The sequence below is a fragment of the Camponotus vicinus genome, unplaced genomic scaffold, assembly GCF_025532165.1.
Source record: "Camponotus vicinus isolate PSW18456_S1 unplaced genomic scaffold, iyCamVici1.0 SCAF_4, whole genome shotgun sequence".
Taxonomy (NCBI): domain Eukaryota; kingdom Metazoa; phylum Arthropoda; class Insecta; order Hymenoptera; family Formicidae; genus Camponotus; species Camponotus vicinus.
The window spans coordinates 14,250,923-14,264,042 of NW_028141976.1; the positions used below are offsets into that span (position 1 = coordinate 14,250,923).

Below are 13,120 nucleotides of genomic sequence, written 5' to 3' on the forward strand. Positions count from 1 at the left end.
AAATAAAAATTAATCAAGCATAATAAGTTTTATAAATACTGGAGTAAATAAGAAAGGCTATCAGGATCAAGAAAATGAAATAATTAGAGTGCAAATAATGAGAATGTAATTACTAGTAAAACATGAATTATTACAATATCATGATTGAAAAGGACAAACGTTCCGATTTAACTCAAGATCTTCTCAGTATAACGGACTCTTCAGGAAACGAATAATAACATACAAAAAATATAAATAGAAAAAGAAAAATAAATATAGTTCGCTGTACCAGTCAGTAAATAAAATTATGAAATATATATAGATTCAGCGGGTAACATAAAAGATGAATTTTAAATGTAATATAAGCGTACATCGCATAATTTAGATTTTATTTTAGCAAACGCAATGCATAAAAAACGATTACGCTTTCTCCACGCATTTTCACGAATACCTGCTCACCTTATATATCACAATTATATGTTTTTATAGATAATTTTTATATATTGCAAAGAAAAAAAAACTCTTATTTATTGATACAGCACTTGTTGATACAAGATAAAGATAAAAAATTGCATGAAGATTTTAATCTTATTTGTATATAAAGCTAAATATATAAAAAAATGTATATTTTTATATCATCATATATTCCAATTACTTAATTAAATAACTTATTTTACAATTTTCTTTCACTGATAATATAAATTGATGCTTTGAAATTTTAACAAATAATGATCTCGTGCCTATTGCTATTTTTATTAATTGTAAAAATTTAGCTGTAATTATGAGGATAGTTAGGATTATATATATAAATCACAGAAAATTCTGAATAAAATAATGGTAGCTCTTTTTATTGTAAAAATTAACAAAAAATTTTTATTAATTTTCAGTCATCTATTAATTATGAAGGATATAAAATATTAAAATTTATTATAATTAATAAGTTTTTATAGAATAATTACTCGTCATAAACGCGTCATTACTTCTCTCACTTATTTTTTTAGGTAACGTTTTGAAATCCTATTGTCGGTTTAAATATTTATCCTTACAATACGTTACAATACAAAAAATTATTTTTACAGAATCAATAATAGTTCATTTCATACAATATGTAATGTTACTTTAATTCTTTGTCGATGTTTGATCAATTAAATTAATGAAAAGAAGAAGATATATTTCGTAAAACAATCGATATAATTATAAATTTGTGTTACATTAATGCAGGCCTGCGGCTAGTTTGCACTTTTCTGTCGATTTTGTCTACTGTTATCCTTATTCGTTTTGTTTCATAGTTTCTATAGATTTCTCCCGGAAACGTAAGATGCTCGAGTTTAAAAAATGATTATATTGTAGTTATAAATCGTTCGGCACATATTTCTCTCGCTTTTCATTCTTTCTAAAGTTATTATAATTATAATATTGATTATTATAAAATTAGAACACTAGAAACAAAATGGAAAGCATATTAATTGTATGTTATATATACGATTAACAATTATTTCATTTTAGTGTTACTTTTAACCTTATAACATAATAATAATAAATAATCATAATCATAACTATAATAGCTTTACAAACAATGCATGGAGCAATAAAACTATCTGATTTATTAATATCGTCCTAAACATCTTACGTTCTACGAACGAATCTGCTGTGAAACAAAAGAAGTAGGAATGTTAATAAATAAAATTGATCGAAAAGTGCTAACCGCAGGCCTGCATTAATGTTACAAAAAAAATTAATACAATAATTCCTCGTCAGAAACGCATTACTTCTCTCATTTATTTTTTTAGGTAACGTTTTACGAATAGTCAAATTTATAAAAGCATTGTCAATAATCAAAATCAATGTTATGTAATCAAAATCAAAACTACATGTAACGATATTATTAACTATCATGCTCTAACTCTCAAATTTCTTAACTCTCTCAATATTTTTATTTTCTTTTGAACTATTTTCAACATCATTTCGTTATCCTTTTTCATAGTTTCCTTAATCATCGCGAATTTTTTGTGTTTTTCTGACAATGAGCTGGTACCAGGATTAGAATGTTGATCATTGATTGAATGTTATCACTTGTGCCTTCCGTAATATTTATGGAATCCCCTCCTGAGTCACCAAGAATGTCACGGAGTAAACTTTCAGATTTAATATTTTTTAGAACTAATCTATAAAAGATATAAAATAAAAATTATGAATATACTGTTATCAAAATATCGAATTTGACAAATTTGAATATTTGATATTCTAAAATATTTCACATTCAAATACAAATAATATTAATAATAATAATATTAATAATATTAATTTTTTCTTACTCTTTGATGAGCTGAATATTCGCACAACCTTGAATTATTTTTTGTTTCATTTCATTTACATGTTCTATTAATACATGTTCTATTATACGTATTATATTATATTTATGAGGAGTAAATTTCGAAAAGTTACACTTCCTACATTTTGTGATAACAGATCTATCTCTTTCATCACATTTTATTAATTGTGAATTAATGTTTTCTCGGATCCAATTAATTATTTTACCGTGTTCGTTTATATTTATATCATGATTGCGCAAGTGCGCGGTCATCTCTTTCGAAACTGTAATTCTTTTTAATTTTATTAACATTTTGCAATAATTGCACTCAACAATATATTTTTTTTTATAGTTTATAAGAGCAAAGTAATGATTCCAGTTTATACGATTTTTTAAATTTAATTTGTCACAAAATTCGTTACAATTGTTCATATGATTTATTAGTACTTGAATACTAATAATTCTTGGTTTCACAATACTTTCACATATATTACACTCCATACTATTTAAACCTTTTACATTAAAGTAATTCCATTTCCAGGAGAAAATCATTGTGGCCAATATGAAATGAACTACTATTCGTATGAAATATGGAATACGAATAGAAGCTGTTGTCTGTGTATATAGAAAAAAAGAAGAAAAGATTACAGAAAGATGTACGATTGTATATATACAAATATTGATGCCGAGGATAACTAAAATCCAAAAAAATGTATTATAAATGTGTGTATGTATTTATAAATTTGTATACTATTTTTAAATAATTTTTTAAATAGTTAAAGAAAACCGTTAAACATTAATTTGCTTCAATTGTACACATTATATTCGGGCCTTCGATCCAAATAATTGACATTTATGAACCGATCAATTGATTATGCAGTCGGTAATCTCCCGCATGATAAAAAGATTGGCACACGAAATAAAACTCACCCTGTATATGCAGGGTATTTATTGCTTGTGTTAATCTTTTTATCATGCGGGAGGTTACCGACTGCATAAATAATTGATCGGTACATAAATGTTACCCACACAGCATATTATACTAAAAGATAACGAAAAGATTGTCTATAAAGACATCTTTTCGCTTTGTCGAAAAAGATGACATAAAAAAGACATAATGGTATGTGGCACGTGTTTCTTCGCTTGCCGCTACGCGGCGAGCCACTCTTAACTTATCTCGTATTTAATATTTATCACAAAATGTATACATATATAAAGAATCAATAATTAATATAAGATCTGAAGAATATTTTTGCCTTTTAGGAGCAGTAATGCCAGAAAGAGGATACTGCTCGCACGCATCAATCAGAGAGAGCCACATACTTGTGCTACGCAGAATGATTGTATGCATATGAGCCGCATCCTTTTCCTGACATTACTGTTTATCAGTTCAATTTCTGACAAATAGAATTTAAAATAATTTATTTAATAATCTGGATTCCTTGTTGGGATTCAGAATATTAAACGGATTACTAGAAATTAGGCGGATAAATTGGAGAAATAGTCCATTTATTGCGTGTATTGAAGTAAACTGTAAAAAACTACTGTAAAAAACCTATCTTCAAAATAGGATTATTTTAATCTACAAAATAGTTATTTTAATCTGCACAAAATAGTGTTATTTTAAACCGTAAAAAATTGTTCTACAAATTATTTTAATTTTGTGTAAAATTGTATATCCTACAAAAATAATGATATCAAAAAAATTGCGCTAAGTGAAAATAAAAACTTATAAAAATATTTTAACCAAAAGAAGTTATACAAAATGTTGTTTTAATTTTCTACATTATATCCTAGAAAAATGATGATATCCAAAAATTACGCTAATTGAAAATAAAAACTTAAAATATTTTAACTAAAAAAAATTGTACAAAATAATTGTTTTAATTTCCTACAAATAATATTAAAAAGTTGCGCCAACTGAATAAAAATTTTCACTATAAAATATACATTTCTTTTTTATTTCCAATATTAAAAGAAAAATGATATTAAATGAATTGTAATATATCTATTATAAAAAATCGTTGAAAATATGAACAATCATATACATTGCAATAATCATATGCATATATCCTGAAAAGTTTAATTGAAAAAAAAAAGGAAATGATAATACAAAATACAAAATTAAAAATTATTAAAAAAATTAAAAATTAGAAATTAATAAAAAAAAATAAAAATTTATATAAAAATTAAAAATTAATACATATAAAAAAATTTTAGTTAAAAAACTTAGCGCTGCTAATTTCATTAGCACATTATTCAACGTAGCAGCGCTAAGTTTTTTAACTAAAATTTTTTTATATGTATTAATTTTTAATTTTTATATAAATTTTTATTTTTTTTTATTAATTTCTAATTTTTAATTTTTTTAATAATTTTTAATTTTGTATTTTGTATTATCATTTCCTTTTTTTTTTCAATTAAACTTTTCAGGATATATGCATATGATTATTGCAATGTATATGATTGTTCATATTTTCAACGATTTTTTATAATAGATATATTACAATTCATTTAATATCATTTTTCTTTTAATATTGGAAATAAAAAAGAAATGTATATTTTATAGTGAAAATTTTTATTCAGTTGGCGCAACTTTTTAATATTATTTGTAGGAAATTAAAACAATTATTTTGTACAATTTTTTTTAGTTAAAATATTTTAAGTTTTTATTTTCAATTAGCGTAATTTTTGGATATCATCATTTTTCTAGGATATAATGTAGAAAATTAAAACAACATTTTGTATAACTTCTTTTGGTTAAAATATTTTTATAAGTTTTTATTTTCACTTAGCGCAATTTTTTTGATATCATTATTTTTGTAGGATATACAATTTTACACAAAATTAAAATAATTTGTAGAACAATTTTTTACGGTTTAAAATAACACTATTTTGTGCAGATTAAAATAACTATTTTGTAGATTAAAATAATCCTATTTTAAAGATAGGTTTTTTACAGTAGTTTTTACAGTTTTAAAATAACACTATTTTGGTGACAGGTTTTTTACAATAGTTTTTTACAGTTAATAATACACTATTTTGCAAATACATATACTGTTTTTTACGCGGACTTAGCACCTTTTTTTACCTTTTTTTTAAAAGGGTAATTTTTTTAGGGATATCACTCTTTTTTGTACTATATGTTAAACATCTTTAAATAAATGAGCAAAGAACCCGCCACCACCCCCGTCATATTTCATTAAAATTCGACGGTCCTCTTTGCTTACTATATAGATATTCAGATCCTTCAAACTTCTTTGCTATTCTTATTGCAAAAATAACGGATAATTACAAATCAATATGTCATTAGAAATCTACATTTATTATTCACAATTAATACTTACAAAAATTAATCACTTATCTATCATTTCCATAAAGATATTTTATAATTTATTATTTTATTATTCTATTATCTTAATCTTTTATTATAATGCATATGTATTGCATGCACAATACTTGGCTAATCTTTATTTTAACCCTTTATTATAATACATAAAATATATGTTATACGCAGAAATACATATAGTTATTCATCGCAATAATTAATGATTATTTTAATCCTTTATTATAATACATTTGTATTGTGCACGCAACATATAGCAATATAAATGCATTACAATAAAAGTTAACTAAATATTGTGCACGCAACAAATATGCACAATAAAAGATTAAAAATATATAAAATAATAAAATATTATAAAAGATCTTTATAGAAATGAAATAGTTTATCTTTATTTTAATTCGTTATTGTAATATGTATATGTTGTGCATGCAATACATATGTATTACAATAAAAGAATAAAATAAAGATAAACCAATACGTTTTCTATCATTTTTATACAAATATTTTATAACTTATATTATACATTTACAGTTCCAGAAACGAAAAAGAACCAGCAATTAATGATAATGAAACTCACAAAAGGTAAGCAATGATTATTAATAATATCTATAAAGATATTTTATATAATATAATTTATTATTTATATATTTTATTTCAATCTTTTATTATAATCTTCTATTATATATGTTTCACGCATGATACTGTTTAACTTTTATTTAAATGTCTTATAATTCATATATGTATTATACATACAAATACATATAATTACTCATCGCAATAACTAATGATTGTTATAATACATATATATTACTATATGTTGCATGCGCAATACAAATACATTATAATAAAAGATTAAAATAGACCATTAAAATTAAAACTAACCATTAGTTGTTGCGATACGTAACTATATGTACTTCTGTGTATAACACATATATATGTATTACAATAAAAGATTAAAATAAAGATTAACCAAGTATTGTGTGTGCAACTCATATGCATTACAATAAGGATTAAAATAATAAAATATATAAAATAATAAAATATTATAAAATTTTTTATAGAAATAATAGATAACAATCTATTATTTCATTATAAAAATGTTTTATAATCTATTTTAATATTTTATTATCTTAATCTTTTATTATAATGCATATGTATTGCACACACAATACTTGGTTAACTTTTATTTTAACACTTTATTGTAATACATATTGTAATACATATATATAATAAAAATATAGAAATATATAATAAAAATAGATGACAAAGAATTAATTTTTATTTTAATCTTTTATTGTAATACAAAAAAAATTTTATATTGTACAATATATTTTATACATTTCTATTTTCAGATCTAACGAAAAGGAAAATGAAGAAAATCCTAAAAAGTAAGTGTAACACATTATATTATTAATACATATGCGTAAGAAATGATAGATAACAAGGGAATAAAAATTTATTTTACTATTTTTATTGTAATTCACTTATTGTAATTACTTATTTTTTATTGTAATTCATATTTGTGTTGCACACACAATACATATATGCATTACAATAAAAGATTAAAATGAAGATTAATCATTTATTATCTATCATTTCTACTATCATTTCTAAACATATTTTATAATATATATTTTATATGTTTCCATTCTTTCAGAACCTACAATATGGAAGAAATGGAGCCAGAAATTGAATTGTCGTCCTTTTTACGTGTTGAGGCTGAAGCGGCTTTAAAAGAAAATATAATACTTAAAAAAAAAATACAAAAATTAATGGAAACACAAAAATTAATGGAAACACAAAAAGAATCGCCGCCACCAACGATGGCATCACTACCACCGCCACTGCCGCCGTCAACGTCGTCACCGCTGCCATCGCCGTCAGCGTCGTCACCGCTGCCACCGCCGCCGTCGTCACCGATAACGACAGCGGGGCAAGTAAGAGGTAAATAATTTTGAATTATATAATTGGCACGTTAATTATAAAGGAATCAGCTAAATGAATCAGCTATGTTAAAAGTTAATAAATCTATTACATTTTCAGATTTATGAATTTAACATTGCCCAAAGTATTTTTAGCCTTCTATAGAATTAAAATTTTTATTTTCATGAATTTTTGTGTCGTATAAATTATATTTTACAAAAGAAATTTTTAATTCACAAATAATTATTTTTATATTTTAAAAGGCTAAAAGTATTTTGCGTAATGTTAAATTCATGAATCTGAATGTACATATATTAAAATTAGATTTATTAACTTTCAATATAGTTAATCCGTGCAGTTCTTCTTTAAATATTATATTCAAATAAAATAACATTAAAATATTTCTTTTATTGTAGAACAACCGCGTGCACGATGGGCTAGAGCGGGACGGTCGAGAGGACGAGCCCGAGGCCGAAGTTCCAATCCAAGAACCTCAGCCCGTTATAGAAATAATATTTTTAATTTTTATTAATATTTAAATGTGTATGCGTGTGCGTGTGTGTGTGTGTGTATCATCATAACATAGAATATTTTTTATAAATGTGTCTTTTTGTTTTTTCTTTCTATGCTTTGCACAAACTACTTTTTATTTTTCATTTCCTTTTGCAAAGCATAAGCTATTTTTAATTTTGAAAATTTAAATATTCTACGTTATGATGATATAAAAATATGTTTGTATATGTGTACATGCGTGTGCGTGTGTGTATGTAATATCATCATAGCATAGAGTATTTATTTTTTCTTTCTATGCTTTTGCATAAACTACTTTTCATTTTTAATTTTCTTTCGCAAAGCATAAATTATTTTTAATTTTGAAATTTTGAATTTCAATATTCTATGTTATGATGATTTTTTCTTTCTATGCTTTTGCATAAACTACTTTTCATTTTTAATTTTCTTTCGCAAAGCATAAATTATTTTTAATTTTGAAATTTTGAATTTCAATATTCTATGTTATGATGATTTTTTCTTTCTATGCTTTTGCATAAACTACTTTTCATTTTTAATTTTCTTTCGCAAAGCATAAATTATTTTTAATTTTGAAATTTTGAATTTCAATATTCTATGTTATAATGATTTTTTCTTTCTATGCTTTTGCATAAACTATTTTTCATTTTTAATTTTCTTTCGCAAAGCATAAATTATTTTTAATTTTGAAATTTTGAATTTCAATATTCTATGTTATAATGATTATATCAATTGCAATAAAATGAGCATTATATTTTTTCAATGCCATTGCTAGAGCTGTGATGACTAATACCAGAACCACTACCTATTTCTAAACAAATCACAGGTTTCATCGCATGCAGAATGTCTAAATCTTCTTCCAAAGCATCTATTAAAAGATACGAATCCTCAGAAGGATCATAAACTGTCTTAAGTTCTTCATCTGATAAATTAACTACTGGAGTTTCCATAAAATTTACGGTGAAAATTATAAGAAATTTCTTTTATAAAACTTGCAAAGTAATCAATGTTAAGTAATAACAATCCGCTGCTTCAGCTCTATTTGACATATCCTATAACAAAGAGAATAGTTATGCATAAAAAATAATACTCTTCGCAACTTTTGTACGCAACTTGTAGTACATGATAGAAGCACAATTTTTTATAACATTCCAATAATTATATATGAAAATTGAAAATGATTTTCAAAATGCTCAAGAATTCTTGTAAAATAGGTAACAATAAGATATATATGTCGCTTGTGTAAGTAAATCGCAATTTTTTATCGTTACAATTCGATGAATAAACATATATTTTGCAATAAATAGTACATACTGTGAAAGAAATATAAGAATAATAAATATACGTAAATTTGCAAGAAGAAACGCGAAAAATAAATGTTACTATTATTGCATGCGCGCTGAAAACAGAAAACTTGACGTCACCTTGTGGCGCGAATTCTCTCGTCCAGTTGATCCACCGTAGGTTTCAAGAGACTCATAAGACCTTCCGTTAATGCATCCCGCGTCGGATTTTCGCAAAAGTCATCTATCTTGTCGTCGATAGATGTATTGTCACTCGCTGTGTCCACGTCCATGTTATAGCTGTAGTGAAGTAGACACTACCGTGTCTCTTGATATATTGTTAAAAGATCTCAAGAAATTTGAACTCGCGCGCAATATCGAAAACATCCACCGATGTACACGGCGCTGCTGGCGCAGCGAAGGGCCTTTCTCAAAAGAAGAGATCCGTAGAGGCGCTGAGAAGGCTCTCTCTCTCTGTCCGCCTTTGTTAGCTAGTATTCTTTGTTCGGCTCTCGTTACGTGCGGTTGCTCTTCGAAACGACTGCGAAAAGAAACGGAAAAGGGATCGACAGTGTTCGCTACGGCCTTCTCTCATATAGAGAAAGGAGAAAGTTTTCCGAGAATTCGAAAGATCGAGAAATTAAAGTAATCGCAGGCGGTGTTTACCCGTTCGCAAAGTTCTCGTCGTTTTACGAACGACGCAGGCGGCCTTGGACCGTTCTCAGAACTTTCTCGTCGTTTTGACGAAAGACAAGGCGGTCTCGTACCGTTCTCAGAGTTCTCTCTCGTACACCCAAGGCGGTCTCGTACCGTTCTCAGAGTTCTCTCTCATATACCCAAGGCGGTCTCGTACCGTGCTCAGAGTTCTCTCTCATACAACCAAGGCGGCCTCGTGCCGTGCTCAGAGTTCTCTCTCTTATAACAGTGGCCAGAGGCGGTGTCGATCAGGGATCGAATACCGCGAGAGATCTCTCCCAGCAAGGTCGGAACGAGTCCGACATTTTTCTTTTTTTTAATCATTGACGTCACGCAGCGGAAAGTTCCTGTAGGACCGCTAAGCCTACACACGCTCAAACGTGGAGGAAACCGATTGGTCGTACGATTCTCACAATAAGAATAAAAATCACTCAGCTAAATGGTCGTACGATTCTCAGATAAGTAATAATTAAACTAACGGCTTGAGTAATTCAAGTTCTCAATATATTCTTCCAGGTAACATCCATCAATTACTTACTTGTAAACTTATATGATCAATTTTAAGTATTTAAGATTTTGAAACCTTTTATTATTCTAAATATTTAGTATTATATAGTCCAGCATTAATTTTCTTTTGATATTATCGTTATATTATAAGACTTAATCTTTATTAATCGTTGAAATTTACCTTTAGATATATTACGTTGTTTACTTTTATTTCATTAATCATAATAAGTTAATATATAGGACTTTTTAACACGAATGAATATTCGGGATTTCTTTTCTTTCTATAAATTTTGGTGTTGTTGAACGAAGAAGACACTTGTATTTATCTTTCTGATTTGATTAAGTAAAATCTTTAAATCTTTGCAGTGTTCTTACATTTATTTAGTCTCACTGAATTTCCTTATCACTTGTCCGGCACATATATATATATATATATATATATATATATATATATATATATAATCTGAAATAATAATATAGATACAATCTAATCTAAATATATAAATGTTATATGTATATTATTATTTTATATATATATAATTACCTGAAGTGACACACTTAACCTTTTACAATATATTTATAAGCACCGTTAACGCCACAGAGCGCTACTAATGCTGCGTCGCGTGAATCACTGCTAGCGCATTCTTGTGGCAGACGTTGGAAACGTATTTCTGTATTTTCTTTGTTACGTTAAGAGGAGTTGATGACGACCATGACGACGTTTCTTAATCGAAATTTTCACATTTCAGACTTTGCATCATGATATCTCCGTTTACAGAGCACGTAGCGCAAAAATAAAAACACTTTTATTATTTAATTTAAACCCAAGCTATCGATTAATTCTACTAAGAACTCGATCCGTTGAGCGGTTATATGAGAAATAAAAATATCGAGTTATACTCTCAATCCGACTCGCGTAATAATACACGGAGTGCATTTTTTGCTTACGCTGGGGACTTAGCAAAGACACTACCGTGTCTCTTGATACTGTTTTTCAACAACACGACACATAACTTCGCAAGAGTTATAATGTATGAATTGATATAAAAATTTCCCAGTACCTCGTATACTCATGTGATTCACCATGAAGAAACTCATTATAGGTTATATATCTAGGGACGAGATAATATAATATACATAATATAACATACAATACGCGTTATATTATCATACATACATCAATCGACTTGTCTAGCGATCGTAGACTGTGTAGGTCACGTGTTATTTTCATTTTCTCATCGATTCGTAGGTGAAGGAAATTTTCTCGCGGATCAGATTCGAGAATCGAATCGAGCGCACAGACGTTGCGCAGACGCGCCAGATTGCTTAATCACGTGGTTTATCGATTGATGTTTAGGGCACGTTTGAAAATCATATCTATAGGCTAGAACGGCTAGAGTAGTGTTTAATTGACCAATCAGGAGCAAAGATTTCTTTGCTTTGATTGGTCAAATAGAATATATAATTCTATGTATAAAACGAGACAAAAAATGTGCAATTGTAACGGTAATAACGGTAAATAAACCGAAATCTTTTTCATTAGGCTTCTAAACTCATTTCTAAGGTCAGAATTCATAGTCCGTTCTTATATTTAAGATTGTCTTAAGTGGTCTTAGGTCGTCTTAAAACTCTGCTCAGCCAATGAAATAGCCGTATAATATTTTCAAAGCTTACTTAAGATGATCTTAAATATAAGATCGGACTATGAATTCCGGCCTAAAAGTTCACTTATATTCCTTCATACAATCTTTAGCGACCTATCTTATTTTGTACAAACAAACTGCTAAACTTTTATATTAAGCAAATATTGTTATAACCTTTTTATGATTTTTTAATTTTTTTTTAATTTTTAACATAAAATCAGAAGGTTCCTGCTTTGTTTCTGTATGTACTTTAATCGTGGAGGAGCATTTATTAATCTGTGCAACTAAGGCCCATTCTACAACGAGTCATTAATCGTTAGTCGTAAGCAAATTGACCAATTACAATCGATTATTTCGAAAATAATCGACTGTGATTGGTCAATTTGCTTAAGACTAATGTAAGGCCTCCGCTACAATGAGTCGTACGTTGTAAAGGTGAAAGCACATAAAATTGCATAGGCGCATAACCATAAGCATAAGGAAATTGATTGGTCCACAAATATATGCATAAGAAAATGAACCAATCAATTTCCTTATGCTTATGGTTATGCGCCTATGCAATTTTATGTGCTTTCACCTTAAGTCGTGAACGAATTGACCAACCATAGTCGATTATTTCAAAAATAATCAACCATGATTGGTCAATTTGCCTACAACTTACGACCTACGACCTCATTGTAGCGAAGGCCTAAGGCCTAGTTCCACAACTTATTCTAACCGAAGTTTAGCTCATTAATGCCTGTTTCTACCAACGTCGTTTAACTTAATCTTAGCTTAACTCATTCTTTGTCTCTTTCTAAAAGAACAGTTAGAAGGAGACAAAGAGTGAGTTAAGCTAAGATTAAAGTTAAACGACGTTGGTAGAAACAGGCATAAAAGAGGATTTACATTGCGCCCAAAGCCC

At 27.4% G+C, this 13,120-nt stretch overlaps 1 protein-coding gene across 1 annotated transcript; it reads right to left on the reverse strand.

Moving 5' to 3' along the window:
• Nucleotides 1–6,971: 6,971 nt before the first annotated feature.
• LOC145971074 (SNAPIN protein homolog) lies at nucleotides 6,972–10,642 on the reverse strand. Its single transcript, XM_083098360.1, has 3 exons — nucleotides 10,037–10,642; nucleotides 9,512–9,911; nucleotides 6,972–9,139 (listed from the first exon to the last, which is right to left on the reverse strand). Exons 2-3 carry the CDS (start codon nucleotides 9,661–9,663, stop codon nucleotides 9,097–9,099), a joined length of 195 nt encoding a protein of 64 aa, XP_082954486.1. The 5' UTR covers nucleotides 9,664–9,911; nucleotides 10,037–10,642; the 3' UTR covers nucleotides 6,972–9,096.
• Between the last annotated feature and the right edge of the window lie 2,478 nt (nucleotides 10,643–13,120).

What these genes read in the sequence shown, in the direction of transcription:
- LOC145971074 (XM_083098360.1), bottom strand. Translation starts at nt 9,663, where the DNA reads ATGGACGTGGACACAGCGAGTGACAATACATCTATCGACGACAAGATA. An exon ending in GAGAGAATTCGCGCCACAAG is followed by an intron (nt 9,140 to 9,511) that starts GTGACGTCAAGT and finishes TCTTTGTTATAG; the next exon opens with GATATGTCAAATAGAGCTGA.